This window comes from Aethalodelphis obliquidens, unplaced genomic scaffold (genome assembly GCF_003676395.1).
Source record: "Aethalodelphis obliquidens isolate GAN/ISIS:26980383/991018 unplaced genomic scaffold, ASM367639v1 scaffold12, whole genome shotgun sequence".
Taxonomy (NCBI): Eukaryota; Metazoa; Chordata; class Mammalia; order Artiodactyla; family Delphinidae; genus Aethalodelphis; species Aethalodelphis obliquidens.
Window position 1 is genome coordinate 13,299,382 of NW_020837956.1, and position 22,004 is coordinate 13,321,385.

Here is a 22,004-nt window from a genome sequence, read left to right on the forward strand (position 1 = left end):
CTCTGAGTCATTCTCCTAACGAATCACTCCATGTTTTAGGTGTTTTCCAAACTGTTTGAAGTTACTAGACGTCGAATGGTTCATCGTGCTCTTTCATCAGCACAGCGACAGAGACTGTCATCCAACAATAACAAGAAGAAAAATTAGACAGTATTTTTAACTTTTTTCTCTATCCGAAGTGTTCACACTTACACATGTAGGACAATAAGCAGGACCGTCTGGGCCGGTCTGCATAAATGCTGTATACATACCAGATTTGATGCTGCATATAGGGTATGGAATTGCACATCCATCTCATAGGAATTGTAAATGGTTTGAATAGGAGGAAAGTAATTTTTGTTGCATTATAAAATGTCTAACTGCATTATTTGTAGCATCATAACTTTTTTTGGGAGAAGCACCTTTTTATTTCCCACATTCCTGGTTATTTTCTTCATTGCTTTGAATTGAATTTTTATATATTTTTATATGTAACTCTTTTTTTACCTCATGTTTTTATTTGTTTTGCACATTTCTCATACCACAGGTATTGAAGCCCCTGGGTGATAATTTGATGGAGGAAAACATAAGGCAGTCTGTAACAAACTCTATCAAAGCAGGCCTGACTGACCAGGTGTCTCATCATGCCAGATTAAAGACAGACTGACAGTTCATCTCCTCATGGACTCCACTCTTTCTTTTTTTCATGCTTGCTGTACAATGAGAACTCAAATAAAAATAAACCAAAGTTTACAATCAACTGTAGAAGTAGTTTAGATAACTGGCTTCACAGATGGCTGCCACAGAGTGTGAAATTGTTTGTTGGTTTTAAGCATTCTGTTCATGGCTCCTAAGGCATGAAGACTGGCTGAGGAGCATTAGTTTTCATGCACACTTGTACCATGTTTAATTCTTTTTTTCCCCTTTTTACTTAATCTAATGTTAGTGAAATTTGTCTTATGTAAAGGATATTTCAGGGAAATATTTTAAGAAATCTATTTAGAGTCTCTTTAACACAGTGTCCCATTGAAATTTTAATTTTTAGAGAAGTTATGAATCACTGTATCAAGAAGCAGATTGGAATGACAATGAAGCCTTTATTGAGCCACGACATTAAAAGTATATATTGCTTTACTGCCTTCAATACCAGTATTACATAAATGCATGTATCAGAAACTTCACAGAAATTACATGACAACTCTTGTAGCTAAGAAAGTGATTCTGAGGTGTACATTTGTCTTGCCTTTTTAAATTTATAAACCTGCCCTAAAAGGAGATGCATATCTGGGAAACTGAACTGACTTTATGCAGTTTAGCCTTCATGTACATAAAATATGCCGTTAATTTATTGGGGGAGAAATTCCATCCAAAAATGTTGCCTACAGCTATGAGTTAAGAGTGTCTATACAGTGTGTAGCTTTTATTTTCTAAAATCACAGGTAGGGCATGTATATGAATTATAAATATATAAATACGATTTTGTATTAAAAGTTTTGTAGTTTATGACAAAATCTGGTTCTGTGGTAGGCTAATGAGTACAGTCCCTGTGAAGGAACGTTTGTGGCTCATGTCAGTGTGTGAGTGCATAGACAATTTGAAGTTTTTGATATATTTGTGATATTTATCTTCTTGAGCACTGCAGTCTCACCACCCTCCCCCCACCCCCTCCCCCCAGGGGAATTCAATGGGAATGTTTATCGTGACTTTGTCCTCTGTTGCATTTTAAAGTTCCTTCCTGTAATTTATTTTCAGTACATAATTAAAAATTTGTATATATAAAATGAAACTTGTGATTTTTTTTTTTAAGGAATTCTTCAAATATGTATTCCATTACATAAACCTATTTGTTTATACTGAAAAGAGCATGAGTGGGAAACACCCAAGTGAGAGCTGTAAGGTATCGTACCTCATACCTCGAATCTAAGCTTGTAAACAGTTATTTTTCTGTGTCTGTCTCTGTTAGGGAAAACTTGTTGTGATTAGCCTAGGGGATTTATTAATTTTGTTTCTCTCTTTTTTGTGGTGTACGTAAGGCTAACATTCTGTAATACTTTTGTAGCCTTCTCTATGAACACCTATTAAAGCGTCTAGTTTGGTTTTTAAGTGAAGAGAACTCAGATGTTGAGTTGCATGGCCGAAAGCTCTAAATTTACTTTGGTTGATATATCTGCCTCCTGCTTCAGATCCTGTTTTTATATGGATTGTATTTGTTTCCATCTGTATTAAACTGCTACCAACTCATCTGTTCTTAAACAGAATCCACCTGAAATGTGTCTCTTTTTATTTCTTTTACCACCCTGTTTTATGAATGCCGTAGACTGTTTTTATGAATGGAAAAAATAAAAAGTTTGTTGTATAATAGCAGTTCTTCTGAAATTAAAGACAGGTTGGTTATTTATTTATTTTTAAGCAAAAGTGCTGTGAAATCTAAACCATTGGATTTCTTAGAATTTCTTGTTGGAAAGAGTGTTTTCCCCAAAGATACAATTCTATAAAGGATTCTAAGAAAGTACTTTGGTTTCAGCTGGAAGACTCTGAATATTGCTACACAGGAAGCAATAAAAGGGAATAAAGACAAACTCAAAACTGTTTGCTGAAATAAGTTTTGTGTTAGTATATTTTCTGTGGTATAATTTTTTAGTAATTTATATTATAAGGTAGGTTTTTAAAAAAGAAACCCAATAACAAACAGTCTATCTTCCTAATTAAGACATAAATAATTTACTTTTGTGGAAGGGACAGTCATTTGTGACCCTACTATTGAGTATGCCTTGTATGTCTCTCATGAAGATAGCTAGTCATCCTTGCTTCACTGAACATATTCTACTTGTGAAGCTGAAGAGCAGTATTTAATTTTTGAGGGTTTATATTTTCGGTGAACTTTGAGCAGGGCTTCCTTTAGTTAGTTTACTCCCACAATTGGGCTAGCTACTAGGGAGTTGACCTTGCTGTAGGCGTGAGTGCTGCTGGTGTTAGTTACATTGTTTCATTATTGTGGGATTAAAAAAAATTTTTTTTGGTTTTAACTTGGTTAAGAACCTATTAAAATATACCATGAAATTTCAGAAAACACTGACGTTGCTGTTAGTGGTCCACTAAGGTCAAACGGCCTTACGGAAAGCTTTCTGATGAGCTGCTTCTCTGCTAGTGCGGGTTGCTTGGGTCTGTTGCACACACTTTTAGGTTTCAGCAGCTTCATTCCTGGCTTGAATTTTCCCGTACTTTGACCATAATTGATCTGTGCACCTAAATGTTTTTCCATTTGTGTCCTGGTTGTGGGGTGATGGTGAGAACCAGCTTGGAGAGCTGGCAGCTGTTCCAGGCAGCCATCTTACTTGGCCAGAGTTTACTAATCAAATGACTGTCTTACTTGGATTCAGTCTGGAGCCTCTGTCAGAGAGAATCCTTCCACTTGGCTTTTGGGCAAACAAAGCTACATTAGAGCTTTCCCAAGCAGGACAGAGAAATGCCACCTTCTCTACCTAAGTCTTCTATCAGATCCTAGGAATTTTTCTCTCCAGATTTGCAGTTTGCTGGAATTTAGGCTGAAGAATTGATCTACCCTTGACATGCTTGAGTGCGATACAGCTCCTGTCATGTTCTCTTTAGGTTTGTGACGTTTTCGATTCTTCAGTGCCAAAGCTAGCAGTTGACCAGGTCAAAAGTGCCTAAAGATTGTAAAAAAGCTTAGGAGAAGAGGGGATCATAGCCTTTGCATAGCTCAGTCAAGCACTTAAATACACATTAGCACTTTTTGTACAACAGTCGTGTGGTAGGAAACCACTTTATCCAAAAAGGTGTCTCGGGTATCTCAGGCTTGCAAACCAGGATTCTGCAACTCCACACCTCCAAGGGTTTGAGTCAGTGGAAGGTTTCAGACACAGATGAGTAACATTCCTAACTCAAAGCTCTGTCTTAGCTGCATTCTGAAAAGTACTAAATGTGGAGAAAAAAGATTCTGTTAATACTGAAACAAGGTGAAAATTACCCATAATACTACATTAAAAACACAAGTCACATGAAGCAAGAAGTGAAAATCTTCCAGTCCTATTGATACACCCCAGAGGTAACCGTATATTTGGTGTGTGTGCTGTGGAAATCTTTCCCTGTGCTTATTGACACGTCACTATACTGCATAAAACATACCCAATTTTTATTTTACACAAAAATAGAATTACCCTGTACGTGATATATTTTTTTCATATAACTGACATTCTAGGCCATTAAGTAATTCTTTAATGCTCACATGGTTGCTTTGACCCTTCTGAGGGTAAGAGGGGTTTTGAGGAGAGAGCACTAGACCTTGGATCTCTGCTAACAGTTTCCTTACTTTTTATGACAATTCCTGCCCTCTCACAGGATTGGTGAGAGAATCAAATATGAAAAGAAGCAGGTAGCATAGAAAATTTGTACTCAGTTTTGCTTAAGTCTTAAGTCTCCATCTGCTGGCTCTATTTGGCCAATAGTCAGTCTGATAACTACTTCCTGAAGCTTGTCCATAACGATTTTTTTTTGGGGGGGGGGCATGGGAGTAATTTGGGCTGTTATTTAACAGTTATTTTTAAGCTTTCTGACAAATACGTTTATATGGCAAACAACACGGTCATTGTGGAGGAAAATGGGTCTATAGCTACTGACAGAGCAAGCAAGAAAGGTCATCTAAAATGGCATAGTTTAGATTTCCCAAACACAAAACGTGAAGACTCCGTAAACACTTATGTAACCTAGAACTGGAAGAATACTTGAATTTCAACTCCAGGAAAAGGAGATGGACCTTGGAGTTAAAACGGAACTTTGTTCCCAGCACCACCACTTCCAAGCTTTGTGAACTTGGGCAAACACTTAGGTAACAGCTGAGCCTCACCTTCTTCATCTATAAAATGGAGATGATACCTACCTCTCAGGGTTGTGAGGAGGATGAGATGAAAACATATATCAAAATCCTGGTAGACATTCTGAATCCCTTTTATGGGGATGATATTTGTGAAACGTGCATCTATCCTTCCAAACCGTATGTACTTAATTTTACACCCTTTGCTTCCTGAAGAGAAAAAACATGATGAATCTTGGAGGGTGGTGGTCATTGTTATTTTGTCTGTGGAGAAAAGCAGTATCAGTAAGTTCTTTTTTCCTCAACTGGATTAAGCTCCTTGGAAAGAAGAAACCATACTTCATGCATCTTTTAATCTTTCATATTATCTAATATTTTTGTATATGGTAAATGCTCAGTTTTTTTTTTTTTTTTAATGAAAGCTTCTTTCTTTCTTTATGGCTGTATTGGGTCTTAGTTTCTGTGCGAGGGCTTTCTCTAGTTGTGGTGAGCGGGGGCCACTCTTCATCGCGGTGCATGGGCCTCTCACTGTCACGGCCTCTCCCTTTGTGGAACACAAGCTCCAAATGCACAGGCTCAGTAGTTGTGGCTCACGGGCCCAGTTGCTCCATGGCACGTGGGATCTTCCCAGACCAGGGCTCGAACCCGTGACCCCTGCGTTGGCAGGCAGATTCCCAACCACTGCACCACAAGGGAAGCCCTCAGAGTATTTTAACATGGGCTGGACTGTTCAACTTCATCCCCTTCACCCACCTTCTGTCCGCTATACATGAGCGAGGTGGTTATGTGGCAGCTATGGGCCCGAAAGTATCAATGTTTTGCATTATTTCCCCTTGGCCTCAAGATGCGAAGGAACATGATCATTAAGTAAAAAGTATCTGCTATAATAACTTTGGGGTAGAGTGAGGTTAGGTTACCCTTAAGGATTTGGATTATCTTTAGAACTTTAGTATTTGATCTAATGCAGCTTAAGTATCTGCTCTTAAGTCCTTAACAGAATTGGGTTTATAGACCTGTGCAGTAAGGAGATAAGGGTTTTTATATACATCGAGTATCTCTAGAAATGCTAGCACTGCTTAGAACAGAGGAGAGAGCATTTCTTCCAGGGAGGATTGAAGGTTTTACAGGAGGCAAAACCCCCAAACTAAGACATTTAGCATCTAAACGAAATACCGCCAATGCTGGTGTAATAACCTTGGGGTGGGTGATCTCCGTTTTGATAGAGGAGTCATCTGAGGCTCACAGAGGTTAGCCACTTTTTTTTTTTTTTTGGTGAGAAGATAAAGGATCTTTGTTTTTATTTCCACTGCCTCCGAGCAGGCTTATTCCATTTAGAGCATTACTTCTCTCCCCTTCTAGGGCACTGCATCAGAGCATGAGGGACAGAACAAAGAACCAGCCAAGAAGAAAAGGAAAAAGAAGTGAAATGCCTGAGTTAATGTGAACTTTGGGGCTTCTGATTTCTTTTTACCCAACAAGCAACAATGCCCCCTTGTCCTACAGCCTGCACCAACGTTGGCATCTTGGTTCTGAACTCAATTGCACGGTCAATTAGAGGCAATCATTCTTGGCAAGTCCTGCTACTGAAAAATGGCTGGCCTTAGGCAAGCCCTTTTGTAAAAAGCACGGCTGAAAGCCTGAGTTTAGGAGCCTGCACCGCCCCGATGAAACTCCACGGGAGCAAATACAGAGCCTCCAGGCAGAGCTACCATCCGGGCTGGCTTCATTTTTCCAGGGAGCCTTTGGTGAGTTCAATTATCTGGTAAATATCCAGTGCTTCCCCCTCGGGAATCCCGTATCTGCTTTCCATCCCAGTTGGGTTGGAAGGGGTTTTACAATCCATGGTCACTTCCTTCCTGAGGCACCGGTCAATATCGGCTGTACTGAAGAAGGCGACTGACTGGGGGCAAGTCATTCAGACCCAGCTTGTAGGCAAACATGCACCTGGTCAAGAGGCTGGCGATCTGCAGGGCGAGGGCAGCACAGTAGCAGTCCTCCTCCCGCACCAGGTAGCGAACCTCATCATGGGTGCTGATGCAGAAGCACCCATCGATGGCGAACACCTCAAACAGCCACTTCCTGGCCACAAGCATGAGGTGTAAGTAGTTCGCGGCGAAGCTTTGCACCGCTCGATTTACACAGCTGGTCATAAACGCCCCCCTGGACAGCAGAGGGCTCCAGGGCTCGGCTGCTGCAGCAGCCCAGCACCGGGGTAGTGGTGTGTCAGACATCGCAATGCTCTCCAGCTTATTGAACGTTTCTGACTCTGTGTCCCCCATCCAGGCTTATTCAGCAACCTCCTCCCACTTCTTCCATTGTGATTTCCTAGAAGCTTCTCTGGATCTTGCGTAGATCCAGCAGGGAAACCAAGCCGTCCTCCATCCTGTCCACAGGGAGGTCCAACTCCCTCACCAGCCACTCGCCCTCATCTAACAGCCGATAGCTGCAGTGGCCCTTGGTGACTGCATACATCTGTCGGGCCTTCTCAGCTGCCTCCTGCCGCGTGAGCCAGTGGTTGAACTGCATTAGGAGGCGCTCAGCGAAGGGCTGCCCGCCCCATAGATGCAGCCATAGTTGAAGACCTTGGTGTGCTCATGGGTGATGCCCACTGTGGCAGCTCTCTTGCTGTGTAGATTGGTGCCCCTGCTCTTCCTGCCCTGCAGTGTCATCCACCCAAAGGCCGTGCAGCCATGCACGCCAGCAAAGTGGGCGTCTCCAAGCACAGCTGCAATCCACAGCGCCTGTGAGCCCACGTCAGCACCCACGAGGGCGTAGCTGGGTGGGACCTGCACCATGGCCTTCAACTCACTGCCTACTCGGTCAGGTCGGGCGTTGCTGGCAATGAGCCAGGTGGGCTCTACAGCCCACGTGATGGGCTGTAGATGGTGATGGTGCCAGCGGTCACCCCCTGGGGCAGGATGGCCCCATAGCGGCCTTCCTCATCATAGTTTGGGTGCCTGGTCACAGCACGGGGCAGAGCTGACCTGGGCAGCCACACCACCATCTGGGACCTGATACATTTATGGGCATTCCTACAAAAAGAAATCATTTTGTTGATTTCCAAGGCACGGGGCCCACTGGCAACTCCTGGGCCAGCCTGCAGGGTGCCGTCCGCCATCTTGGGCAGGAAGTCTTTGGCGAAGGGTCTGCCAGCATTGCAGCTGTTACCATCCTTGTGAGGCAGCTTGAAGAACCAGCAGCCGGGGATATCCACATCATTGTAGGGTCCGTTGCCATGGTGATAAGCTGGCTGGCTGGCTTTTGGGCCACCAGCAGCAGTCAGAGCTAGGAACTGACCTGGAACTGCCACTCGCAAGTTCTCCATCCTGGCCTCGGCCTCCACTTCTAAGCGGCCCATTTCTCCCACCGTCTGCCACATGGCGCTGCTGTCAGTGAGCAGGAACTCCTCAGCCAGGTCTGCCTCCTGCGGCTCCAGCTGCTGCTTCCCCTGTTCAAGATAGTGCTTCCTGTACAGGGACTCGATGGCTATGTAGGGGCAGGCGCCCCCAGGGTCGGCCACTTTTACCAAAGGGTTCTGGGATTGGAAGCCAGGTCTACTGGCTTTAGAGTCCAAATAGCCAGGAACTGTCCACGCTATTGCACTGCTGTGAAAAATAAACAGTCCTGCACAGGCAGGGGAAGGGAGAGGGAAAGAGGTCAACAGCAAGGAGGACTGCAGCAGTGGGCCAGTTGGGCTCCAGGATGGGAGGGGGTTGTAGGGCAGAGATGGATGGAGTGGTGGGAGAGGAAGTTGTGAGACACCAGTCCGACTGTGAAGTGCCTTACGGACCCTGTAGACAGACTTGGCATGTAGATGTTAAGCATACACGGTGATTCTTAGAAAAATGGAAGTTCAGCAGGTTTTAATTGTCTAGATAATTTCTCAAAGTGTGGTTTTATGTATTTTTAAATCAATCACCCGGAGTGCTTGTTTTAAATGCACAGTATTGCCCCGCCCCACACGGTACGATGAACTCAAATCTGTATGTCTAATAGGCCTCTCAGATCATTCTGATGCACCCTGGAGCTGAAGGATTTGAGAAGTGTTTCCTAATGGGTAGTAGGGTGATCAATTTCTGCTGATTTTATACTGACTAGGAAAGTTCTGCAGACAGCTGAAATTATGTTCTTATGTTGTCTACCTAAGAGGGAGGTGGAGCCTGTGTTGGAAAGGACAGCTATTAACAGTAGATTAAAAGTATATTCTTCCAGGGCTTCCCTGGTGGCGCAGTGGTTAAGAATCTGCCTACCAATGCAGGGGACACGGGTTTGAGCCCTGGTCCGGGAAGATCCCACATGTTGCGGAGCAACTAAGCCCATGCGCCACAACTACGGAGCCTGCGCTCTAGAGCCCATGAGCCACAACTACTGAAGCCCACGCACCAAGAGCCTGTGCTCCACAACAAGAGAAGCCAGCGCAATGAGAAGTCCATGCACCGCAATGAAGAGTAGCCCCGGCTCACCACAACTAGAGAAAGCCCACACGCAGCAACAAAGACCCAACACAGCCAAAAATAAAATAAATTTTTTTAAAAGTATATTCTTCCATATTAAAGTGAATATTGTCTCTCCCAAATTACAGACCCATTTTTAACCTTAGACATTCTTTTAAAACTGCCGCTCTGGACTTCCCTGGTGGCGCAGTGGTTGAGAATCTGCCTGCCAATGCAGGGGACACAGGTTCGAGCCCTGGTCTGGGAGGATCCCACATGCCGCGGAGCAACTGGGCCCGTGAGCCACAATTACTAAGCCTGCGCGTCTGGAGCCCGTGCTCTGCAACAAGAGAGGCCGCAACAGTGAGAGGCCCGCGCACCGCGATGAAGAGTGGCCCCAACTTGCCGCAACTAGAGAAAGCCCTCGCACAGAGACGAAGACCCAGCACAGCCTTAAATAAATAAATAAAATTAAAAACAAAAAAAAAAACCCTGCCGCTCTGCTTCCCAAGCTTTGGACTGGTTCTCTCTTAAACACTTTCCTCGAGGAACAAAGTAGTTTTAGGCACAGCTGATCATCACAGTTGTCTTATTTCATTTCATTAGGGAAATGTTTAAGAGTAAGATTTTCATAGTGTTCCTTGCTTCATCCACCTTTGAATGCAAAGAAAAGAACTCCAGGGCTAAATCGTAAATGTCTTTATGAATCAGCAGAGATTACACCTCCTATCGAAGTATAATCTTCAAAAGATCAAACTTGACTGTTATACATATATAATGAGTATTAGTCAAATTTATTCACCTCCTTAATGAGGAAACGGATAAGATGGCAAAGCTGGTTTGAAGCAGAATCGGAGGAACAGGAATTATGCGGTCTACCAGGAAGGGTGTTTTGAAATGAGTGTGCTGAGTGATCTGAGCCTCCAAAGTGAATAGCAAAGTCAGGCATGTAGCTCAGCGAGTCTCAAAGTTTTGTCCTCAGTATCCCTTAATACTCTTAAACACGGAGGATCCCAGTGATCTATCAATATTAACCTTATTAGAAACTAAAAGACAAATGTTTAAGTATTAGTTATAGTGGACCCTTGAACAAGGTGAGGGTTAGGGTTACCCACCCTCCCCACAGTCAAAAATCCAGGAATAGCTTTACAGTCCGCCCTTTGTCTTGGGTTCTACATCTCTGGGTCCAACCAACCATGGATCATGTAGCACAGCAGTTGGTATCTAAGGGAAAATATCCGCTTATAAGTTGACCTGCGCAGTTCAAACCCGTGTGTTCAAGGGTCAACTGTATTTTAAAAATAAAAATAACAAGCCCATTATATGTTAACATTTTTTAATGAAAAATAACTTCAGATATATTTTGAGAAAAAAGGCATTGTTTTACACTTTTGCAAATAGAACACTTAATTGGCTTATCAGAAGACAGCTGAATCCTTATATCAATTTCTGCGTTCATATGTTGCAATATGTTGTTTTTGGTTGAAGTATATGAGGAAAATTTGGCCTCACAGAGTTATGTAGTTGGAAAGGGAGGACCTTACAAAATCCCTAAAGTGTCTTGGGAACCCTCAGCGGTCCTTAGATTACACTTTGAGAACCACTGCCCTAGATTAAGAAATACCCTGGCAGGCATGTTAAACAAAGCACCAGTATGACCTTGAAAGGACATGCTGTAACTGTCTTTGGTTATTTCCAAGTTTTGGATGATTTTTCTTAATACTTCAAGGCCTATGTCATGCTCCTGTCACCAGAAACAGACTGGGTCAGACAGACCAAATTCCACTTGTGAACAGTGGGAATTGGGACTATATTGTAAACTCATTTCTTTAAACAATCCCCCTAAATAAAAACATCTTTTTTTCCTTTCATTATAAAATGCAAGAAATTTAGAAGATATAAAAACCAATTATCTTGAATACTTTGAACTTCTTGGAGATAAACACTGATACCTTCTTCCTTTTTTTGTTTTAACTTTTTATTTTATATTGGAGTATCGCCAATTAACAACGTTGTGATAGTTTCAGGTGCACAGCAAAGGGACTCAGCCATACATATACACGTATCCATTCACCCCCAAACTCCCCTCCCATCCAGGCTGCCACATAACATTGAGAAGAGTTCTCTGTGCTATACAGTAGGTCCTTGTTGGTTATTCATTTTCTTTTTTTGTTTGTTTGTTTGTTTTGGTACGCAGGCCTCTCACTGTTGTGGCCTCTCCCGTTGCAGAGCACAGGCTCCGGATGCGCAGGCTTAGCGGCCATGGCTCACGGGCCCAGCCGCTGCGCGGCATGTGGGATCTTCCAGGACCGGGGCACGAACCCGTGTCCCCTGCATCGGCAGGCGGACTCTCAACCACTGCGCCACCAGGGAAGCCTGGTTATTCATTTTCTAAAAGTTCCCCAGGTGATTCTATTGTGCACTTAGGACTGAGAACTGCTACCTAGTCTAACCCCATTTTCTTTTTCTCTTTTTTTAACATCTTTATTGGAGTATAATTGCTTTACAATGTTGTGTTAGTTTCTGCTGTATAACACAGTGAGTCAGCTATACGTATACATATATCCCCATATCCCCTCCCTCTTGCCTCTCCCTCCCACCCTCCGTATCCCACCCCTCTAGGTGGTCACAAAGCACCAAGCTTATCTCCCTGTGCTATGCAGCTGCTACTCTCTCACTTCATCCCAGCTTACTCTTCCCCCTCCCCGTGTCCTCAAGTCCATTCTCTACGTCTGCATCTTTATTCCTGTCCTGGCCCTACGTTCTTCAGAACTTTTTTTTTTTTTTTAGATTCCATATATATGTGTTAGCATACGGTATTCGTTTTTCTCTTTCTGACTTACTTCACTCTGTGTGACAGACTCTAGGTCCATCCACCTCACTACAAATAACTCCATTTCTTTTTATGGCTGAGTAATATTCCATTGTATGTATGTGCCACATCTTCTTTATCCATTCCTCTGTTCATGGGCATTTAGGTTGCTTCCATGTCCTGGCTATTGTAAATACTGCTGCAATGAACTTTGGATGCATGTGTCTTTTTGAATTAAGCACGGGAGTGGGATTGCTGGGTCACATGGTAGTTCTAATTTTAGTTTTTTAAGGAACCTCCATACTGTTCTCCATAGAGTTTTTTTACATATAAGACATTTTGTATTATTTCTGGTCTTTACAACAGTGCTTGAAAGTTTTCAAGGATGACAAAGCTGAGGCTGAGAGAGGCAAAGCAAACTGCCTTGGGCACATAGCTACTAACTTTTTCTATTCTAATCAGACGTCTTTGTTCTAAGATAGAATCCTCTCTAGCTAGTCTACGTGGGAAGGGATTCACAAAGGCTATTAGAAATTTGTGGAATTTCTGGAGAAGCTAGGTTGAGCTTCTCGGAACAACTCTCAGAACCACACCTCAGATTTGACCATGTAACGGAGCCCAGCCAAAACACATGGACTCTGCTGTGGACGCTGGAGACAGTCCCGTCACCACTTGACTTCAGAACTGGCTGCCTTTGCTGGCCTGGACCTTCTCTGTTTTCTCAGAAAATTCACTTTCAAAACAAAGTCTTACACATGTATATCTGATTGGTAGACTCTAACACACCTGTTGTGTTAATTTCAAAATTTCAATGTATTTTTAAAAAGTTATTCCAGATGAGGGAGGTAGGATTTATACTTGGAGAATTATCCAAGCGAGAAGAAGCTGTTTGAAAGATTCGGGGTAGGGACAGATGTCCACCGCAGTCACCCTCTGGAGGCCCAACATCAATGTACACCCTCCCTCTATCCTTAAATCTCTAGCCTGCAGAACACAATACAACAATCCCTTATACAAAATATGCTACTCTGTCCTCAAAAGGGGAAGCCCCAAATTTCAGTTGATTGCATTCAGCTCCATATTCAGAATTTTGATGTTCATTCTTCTAATTTAAACACACTCTTTTCTTAATGCCCTGTTAGCCATGGATAAATTGTAAAATAAATCCACAGAGGCTATATACACTATATATCTGGGGAAGGGAGAGGGGAAAAATTTAACATATATTCTTATATAACGTAACTCACCTGCAAGGGGAAATATAAGGCTATAGTTGATATTTACCCACTCCATGTTACCTTTGCCCTCAGCCACAACTTGGTCTGCCTTTACCTGGTGGAGTGACCCTAACCTCATTCCTGAGTTCAAGCATCTGAGTTCTTGGTGGCCCTCTACTTCTCTAAGGTTGCTCTAGTCCTGCTAACTTGCAGCATTCCGTGGGGAGGTACAAGGAGGACCCCTCAGTTTGTGAACATTGCTTTGGCCTGTCTAAGGAAGCACTCCTATTTTCCCTAACACCCAAGATCAACGGCCTCAGCTGAAACGGTCGGCACTCCCCACTGCACCCCATCTTATTTGCTGGTTTAGTGGCGTGGTGCAAGGAACCTGAAATGGCCAAGTGCCAGTCTCAACTGGTAGAAAGATTCCCCTGGTGGAAACATTTCTCTTTCGACATTTTCTATATCACATCCATTGGCACTTAATTATCTTCCCTTTAGAACTGTTCTGCATACCCTGATTTTCTGAGTCATCGGAGAAGCCTAACCTTCAGTGTAGGTATGGAGGTATATCAAATGTCTAAATCTTAGCCCTAACGTGACTTCTTTCGTATTCAATAAATCCACCCCCAACTAAGGAAGATGCCTATTATTTTTGTCCTTGCCTTCACTAGTGTTTGAGAGATATACGGATAATGACTAGAGGGCTGGTAGCAGCAGGTGTCTCTGGAGAAAGGGATGAAAGAGATAACACAGCGAATTTTATGATATCTCAACCAGTCCTCCATCTTGGAAATAATCATATGGTCTTTTAACCTTGTGGCTTTTAGATCCTAAGCTCTCAAAGATTTATTTCTTGGCAGTAAGCAACATTTAGAAAATCTATCTTTATTGTTAAGTCTGAATATTCCAATTTATTATTTTGTTTAGCCCAGTGGAATTATTAGAAGACGTCAGTCATGCCCAATTGCCACCAGTTTATTTCAAACACTTATGAACAGAGAATTGCAAAATATCTTTTTTTCCCCTTGGGCCTATACGCGCTTGGTATTATGCTTATGCAAACAGAGTATGTAAGCACAACTTCCTTTCCTGTATGTGCAGGCATTCGGCACATATTAGTGTCATGCCTGCTACATTCCAGCTACACTCCATTCTGGAGACACCGTGGTGAAGCCCAGGCATGGTCTTTTGCCATAGCCTTTCTATTCTAGTAAGGGGTGCTGGTACATACCACGTCTGGCTCTGTCTCCTGCTGCTAAATTAGGATGGCCTGTCATTTACCCAGAATACAGCAGGGGGCAGATAAAGCCCATCTTTCAAAATCATTTGCGGCAGCCCAGCATTTTAGATGGCAGCAGATTAGAATTGTCACTTCAGTTTTTGAAAGAAACTAGAATCTGGTTTTGCATTTTGCTCATTGCTTATCCGACTTCCGGTATCTTTGGTATCAAATCTGGGAAAAAGCCAAACTGCAGGTACATTTTCTCTTTCAGAGTAAATATATTTGGGAAATAGCTGTGAGGGATGCTTGCTAAGTAAAGGAATTCTACTCTGAATGCTTTCAAAAATAAAGACTATTCAATGGATTTAACATTAATTCAATTTAATATTTTCTATAAATCTGAATTTTCATTTAAGTATTTGCTTAAGTTGAACTGTAGCTGTGTTTTGATTTTTTGCTGAGAGGATGGGTAAAAAGACCATCCTCATTAGCTAATCTTTTTCCTATTTCAGAAATAGTAGCCACTCCTACATCCTTTTGGAGTGAATTAAGAGGAAATATTAGAAATGTAGAGAAAGCAAATACACACGCGCGCGCGCACGCGCGTGTGTGTGTGTGTGTGTGTGTGTGTGTGTGTGTTTGACATACTGTTATGGCCACAAGAATGGCATCAGAGGGGCAGAAGAAAGGAAAGGACCAAGGATGTGGGGTGTTGCATTTTGAGCAAAAACGTCGAGAGAATATCCTAATTTTGGACTTTTTAATGGTATGTTAGGTTTGCTGGGTCCTTTAAAGCAATAAGTATTCAACTGAGCTGTGAAGCTAGACATTGGAATTTCCTATGAAAAGGAAAATCTGAGCTAAAGAGAGGAGAGTTACCTGAGCAGATACCTTTTATCAACCAGCACCTTACTGGATCTTTTATTAATCTATGGTTTCCCTGGGCCTCCTGTTCTATTACTCTCTACGGGACAAACACAGGAAAACTACACCAACTCCCTCTGGCAAAGGCTCCTTAGAGAACCAGTGGGTGAGTAGAAGTGGGAGGGGAGAGGGCTAAATCAATTTCTAGTGAATCTGAGAGCCAATCAAATCTTATTATTCTGTTGAATTATTTCTCTTCTCCTGTACATAGTAAGTTCTGTGGGACAGGGTCATGTTTATCTTGTTCACCACTGACTTTCCTGTGACCATGACATTTTTCATACACCAGTGCTTTAGAAGCAAAAATAACAGCCCTCCCACTGACCTCATTAAGAAAAGACTAAAGAGATTAAGAAACGTGGGTAATCCCAGCCATGAGTTATTTGGAAATTGTGTTTGTGTATGTGTGTGTGTGAGATTTCCAATCATCTGTCCCTGTTCACCTATGAATATGACGAAATGCAGAGGTACTGAGTAAGAATAGCTAAGGAGTTCTGAAATGCCTTCGAAGTTGACCTAATATTGTAGATTCCTTCAGTTAGAAGGGCCTTACCCTGCCCCACCCATCCAGTTCAGGAATTCTGCAACGTCCCTAAAGGGAAGTCACCTTATTCTGCTGGAACACTCACCAAATCTTGAAGTAGTGATTCCATTAAGAGAAAGCTCTTCTTCCTTTTTCTTTCTTTTTCTTTCTTTCTTTCTTTCCTTCCTTGTTTTTTTTTTTTTTTTTTTTTTGCAAGGGGTGTTTAAAAAATATAGAAAAGAATGTAATGACTTTCACATGCCCACTGTCTAAGAATAAACAAGTACTAATGTTTTGTCCTTTTGGTCTCAGCTGTCCACTGTTGGGAAATAGTTCTCCATGGGTCTCTCACCTTTTTGTGCATTTGCGAGTGAACTACTGGGCCATCTTTTCCAGGGTGTTTGGATGGTGAACGACTGTGGAAGGTAGAGATGGTGGTTCCCTTCAGAATAAAGGGCAGGTTACTTATGACCTTGGAAGACAGACTGTGTCTCGCAATGGATCAAATGGCAGGTATGCTTAGTGCCCATTGTGAAATTATCAGGTTCCTTAAACCCAGGGTTCTTCTCTCCTGTAGTCCAACCACTGCATGTGCAGGTGTCATCTGGTCCTCTCCACATTGCCCTTAGGAAATTGGCACCAAAATGCTGATCTGTCACTGCTGCTATTGCTGTGAGTAACAAGCTGCCTTTTGTCTCTGATCCGGGAGTTTCGTGCCAGCACCCATGAAACTGCTGTAGGTTACTATTTAAACCATCATAGGCCAGAGAAACAGGTGGAAATAGCTCCCAAGTCATATCAATATTAAAACTTGATGAGGATAGAAAAAGAAAACTAGAAAATTTCACTTATGAATGTAGAAGCTAAGATACTAAACAAAAATTAGTAAGCACAATCCAGTGAAAGTTACAAAAAGAATGAAAGGAAATTAAGCCCATGTTTATTTCAGATTTATATAGTTTGAAATTTGGAAATTCATCAAAAAAATTTACTGTGTTAGATTGAAAGAGAAAAAACCCGTATTATTATAGCAGTAGAAAGTAAAAGCATTTGATAAAATCTAGCAACAATTACTGATAAAAATTCCATGTAAGTTAGGGATAGAATAAACCTTTTTAAACACGCTGATGACTGTATCAAACTATGAAATAGAGAAGCCATTTTAAAATCTGGAACAAATAGCATTGACCACTTGTATCGTTATTTAGTGTTGTTTTGGAAGTTTCAAATAATGCAATAGGACAATAAAATATGTAAAATGTTGGAGAAAAACCAGTCACAAAGAGGCGGTATGAGCCAAGGAAAGATTAGGAACTTGAGACGCACAGACGTGGATCAGAATCTCACTTTGGCTCCATTTTATCTGTGGAACTTTGGGCAAGCTATTTAATTTTTTACAATTCAATTTTCTCTTCAGTGAAATAGGCATAATAATAATTTTTGGAGATCCTGCACGGATTAAATTCCCTGCTGTCTTGCTTTTTTTTTAATATTTATTTACTGGGACTTCCCTGGTGGTCCAGTGGGTAAGAATCTGCACTCCCAATGCAGGGGGCCTGGGTTCGATCCCTGTTTGGGGAACTAGATCCCACATGCATGCTGCAACTAAGAGTCCGCATGCCGCAACTAAACATGTCGCAGCGAAGATCCCGAGTGCCTAAATATTTATTTATTTAGGCTGCGCCAGTCTTAGTTGCGGCACTCAGGATCTAGGCCCCTGACCAGGGATCGAACCCAGGCCCCCTGCATTGGGAGTGCGGATTCTTACCCACTGGACCACCAGGGAAGTCCTCCTGTGGTCTTGTTAAAGGGCCCAGCTCAGTGCCTGACACATGTTCAGTGTTCCACAAATGTTAATTCCTTCTGACACTTTCAACCTCTGAGAATTTGAAAAAGAATAAGGATTTGGATGTCTGCGAAGCCTGTCACAATAGCAACCTCTGTGATTAAGAATAAAACCAGTATAGAGATGCCTAATTCTTTTTGTTCAAGCTTCTTCCAGATACCTGAGAACTTTCAACAGTGGCAACCCAAATTGATGATTCTGCCTCTTACAGAAGAAAATCAATAAACATTAGCTCCTCTGAAGCAGGCAAATTACAGGAACAACAAGTTCCACAGTGTTTCATAATCTTATGACAAACACCATCCAAGTTCCTGGACGAGGAATCTTTTCTTACCAGGATCCCACTGGCCAGTCCCACAGTGGGCTTTGTCTCCCTCTCTTGGTTTTGTCACTTTGCTCATAGGATTTGTTTGCCCTTTTGCCTATTGTGAGCTTGCCTTCTCCTGGTTTGGTAAGTTCCCAGCACTTCAGAGGCAGCCCATGTCCACGGAGAGTCCTGGGAGGCCTCCTGATCTGGCCACTAACTATTGGCCTCAGCTCCAGCGATAACAATGAAGGTTTATTTCTCTGGAATATTTTTAAAGCCTATGGCTCAGTCTTCTCTGCTCATCTGAGAGAAGTATCTTTGAGTCAGCTTAGGGAGACACCACTCCCACTGTCAACTCTGGGATTTAGGGTCTGTCCTGGGCCACAAAAGAGCCTTCAGACCTACCCCTGCCTCAGGCAAGTCCTCATGTATGAGCTGGGCCCCATGCTCCAATCTGAACATGTTGTCCTCAGGCAGTTCTATTAGGAGTAGGGGTGCAGGGAATGTGAGGTTGGGGCACTGGTGGAGAAAGTTGGGCTGCTCTGGACATGTAGAGAAAGGTATAACTTGGGCTTGAGAGCAAAGGAAACAAGTCATGAAACTGACTCTGTGGCTCGATCATCTTTATTTATTTGTTGTTTGTTTGTTTATTTATGTATTTGGCTGCGCTGGGTCTTAGTTGCCGCATGCGGGATCTTTAGTTGCAGCATGCAAGATCTTTTTTAGTTGTGGCATGTGGAATCTTTAGCTGTGGCATGAGGGCTCTTAGTTGTGGAATGCAGGATCTAGTTCCCTGGCCAGGGATTGAACCCGGGCCCCCTGCATTGGGAGCACAGAGTCTTAACCACTGGACCACCAGGGAAGTCCCTGGATCATATTTATACATCACAGAAACGTCACTGGACTTGATAGCTGGGATAGCTCAGGCTCAGAGGGGTTAGGTGATTTGCCCAACACTGCACAGCACTGGAATCAAGACTGGATCCAGATCCTCTGACTCCTGGTCCAGTGCTCACTGCTCTCACTCAAGGTCCTGCTCCCCCCAGGTTTGCTTTGGTGATGCAGCAGGTAGGACTCAGCACATTGGTGGAGCGCCTGGAGACTGGGTTTGGTCACCACCTCAATACCTGGTGTGGTCACACTCTTCAGATCCTAAAGCCTTCAAGGCTGGGGTGACGGGGTGGGACAGGAAAGGGGAGGAGGAGAAGCAGGAGGCATTGGGGGACCTGTCAGGGGTCAGGGAAGGCTGGGGCTCAGAACTCTAGGTGATGTGCCAGAGGATGTCTGACTCACAGACAGCAGGGTGGACTGTAGAGGATAAGCAGACAGACCCTCACTGTGCCTCCAGCAGGCCCATCGTTTAGGGAGGGCACAAAAGATGTGGAAGATCCTCTCTCTGCTAGCAGGACCTCTTCTGAGGTGGAATTGGCAGTGCTGGAAATTCCTGCCCAGGGTAGGCCCAGCTGCGTAGACCCTACTGCATGGCCGTGTCCAGTAGGTTAACAGGGCCATCCCTGGGCAGTGACATGAATTTGACCTTGGGGAAGGGAACCCAGGGCAGCATCCTTTCCCTTCATACATCTACTTGCCTTTTGACTGGCTTCCCTCTTTTTTTTTTTTTTTTTGGTACGCGGGCCTCTCACTGTTGTGACCTCTCCCGTTGCGGAGCACAGGCTCCGGATGCGCAGGCTCAGCGGCCATGGCTCACGGGCCCAGCCGCTCCGTGGCATGTGGGATCTTCCCGGACCGGGGCACGAACCCGCGTCCCCTGCATCGGCAGGCGGACTCTCAACCACTGCGCCACCAGGGAAGCCCTGGCTTCCCTCTTGACCTACACCCCTGCTTTTTGCTGCCAAATGAGTGGTGAGGGCTGTGACGATAGTCACAGAGGATCACAGGCAGTTTTCAGGGTGTGCATTCACACCCTTTCCTGTCATTAGGAAACATGCAGTTTCTTTGAGATTCGACTCACCACGTTTCTTGCTCTTGCCTTCTTTCTCTTGAAGCATGGGGCCATCTGGGTTCATTTCTGCTGTAGTAGAAACATAGACGCCACCTCTTTACCGTAAGAAAATCAACACCGTGGACATGATGACCAATGGCAGCTGATGCTGAGGCTCAGAGCTGGGGAGGCCACAGGACTGATGGCGCCTGAAGAGGACGCATCCCACGGCGGGCCGTAGCTTCCTGGCACCCACCTCTAACCGTCATGGAAGCCTGCAGTCACCAGCTCTTTCTATTTTTTTAAGAGAAGTTGAAAATCTAAATTGAAAAACTTCGGCACAAAATTGGCACAAAATTTCTCAAAGATACAGACAGAACGAGCAAAACATGATTTGATTTGAAGGCGGGTTCGTTTGTAACTTCTGAGCTACCTGTTCTTTAAAAAAATTCCTCCCAGGTATTTCACCTCTGGGTCTCTTCCTCAAAACCCATAATTTTAGTCTATTCTGAGACAATATCAGACAACCTGAATCGAGGGACAGTGTATGACATACCTGACCAGTAATTTTCACAATGGTCAAGGTCATGATAAACAAGGAAACACAGAAAAACGGTCACAGATTGGAAGAGACGAAGGAGACATGATGACTGCCTGCCATGTGGGATTCTGGAACGTTAATGGAGAAATGGGTGAAATCTGACTAATGTCTGGAGTGTAGCTGATGTCAGGGTACCAATGTTAATTTCTTAACTTGGACAAATGCAGCGCGGTCAGGAGAGATGTTATCATTAGTGGACACTGGGCTTAGGGTATATGGGAAATGTTGGCACTACATTTGCAACTTTTCTGTAAATCTAAATTTATTCCAAAATCAAAAGCTTATTAAAAAGAAAAAGTCCCTTCCAGGCCTGAGATAACCTCTCGTTGTTATGGTTCAGAAAATGAAGCCAGGTTTCTAATGTCAAAACAAATGCTGTCCCACTGGTGTTCTCCCTCCCGCCCTGTGAAGTGTACTTAGTACAGTGTCAAGTTCTACTATCATTTTCTTTCAGATCAAATGGGACCAAGGACTCCTCAAATGGGCCTGCGGCTTAGCCCAGAAGCATGCAGGTGTCAGGCAACTTTACAAAATGGTGTCTCTCTTTCTACTAGAAAGAGAAACTGTTTAATGGCCACACACACTGCTGTGCTCCCACTCTACCTGCCCTACAGTGACTGGAGTTTGAAATTCAGAGGCAGAGTTCTAGGTGCACTCCCAGGACTGACATTTGCCTGAGGATACGGTGGTTGGACCTGCCAGCCAGGCTGTGCCGCTGCATCACTTTCTAAATGGCTTCTGGCATTGTGTAGTAGGATCCAAGAAGAGCCCCCTCCTTTCTAAGAAAACATTCTCAGCATCAGGAACATTGGGGAGAGAGAGAGAGGGCTGAAGTGAGCTGTCAGAGAGAGGAAGGGGCCAGCATGGGAGTGAGAAACCTTGACAAATATTTTCATCTCTGTAGAGGAGTAAAGTTTCTCCAAACGAGTGGTTCCTCCAACTCCACAGGAATTGTATAACTCTGCAGTGTTCCCAGGCAATTATTCCTGCTTGCAAATCTGAGCCTCCCCTTTCAGGATCCAAACAAGTGACCACAAATCAAAGAGAGCTTGGACTCATTCCACTAATAGCATGGAAAGCCATTAGCTGAAGTTGTTTGAAAAGGGAAGTGGCTCAGATATCTCTGGTCTCACAAGAAAAGCTTCTGTAATATCAGATTATGGTTACCAAATGGCTTAGGGACTGAGGCATCATGTTTCTCATAACGAGAGGTTATTTATTGCACCACTGAACCAACACTCTCCCTTGCTCACTTGCACAAGATATGATGAAGAGTCCTTTCAAGTTGAATTAAGTTTAAATGGAAAAGTAACACACATGCTCCCAGCTAATGCTGGGGTTTAGCTCTGGTGGTGTGGGCAGAG

The 22,004-nt window shown here is 43.5% G+C and overlaps 1 protein-coding gene and 1 pseudogene across 5 annotated transcripts in view; one reads left to right on the forward strand and one right to left on the reverse strand.

The window, feature by feature from the left end:
• ATL2 (atlastin GTPase 2) overlaps positions 1 to 2,340 on the forward strand; it is a 64,843-nt gene extending 62,503 nt beyond the window's left edge. For 4 of the 5 annotated variants that reach the window (XM_027113347.1, XM_027113348.1, XM_027113350.1 and 1 more), the window contains one exon: positions 527 to 2,340. In XM_027113347.1, coding sequence (XP_026969148.1) covers positions 527 to 646 — 120 coding nt within the window. In that variant the 3' untranslated portion in view covers positions 647 to 2,340. Of the gene's footprint in view, positions 1 to 39 lie in introns of all 5 variants that reach the window. The other variant, XM_027113351.1, reaches the window with a different exon arrangement.
• A 4,113-nt stretch (positions 2,341 to 6,453) lies between these two features.
• LOC113624177 (DNA polymerase subunit gamma-1 pseudogene) lies at positions 6,454 to 20,124 on the reverse strand (annotated as a pseudogene).
• Between the last annotated feature and the right edge of the window lie 1,880 nt (positions 20,125 to 22,004).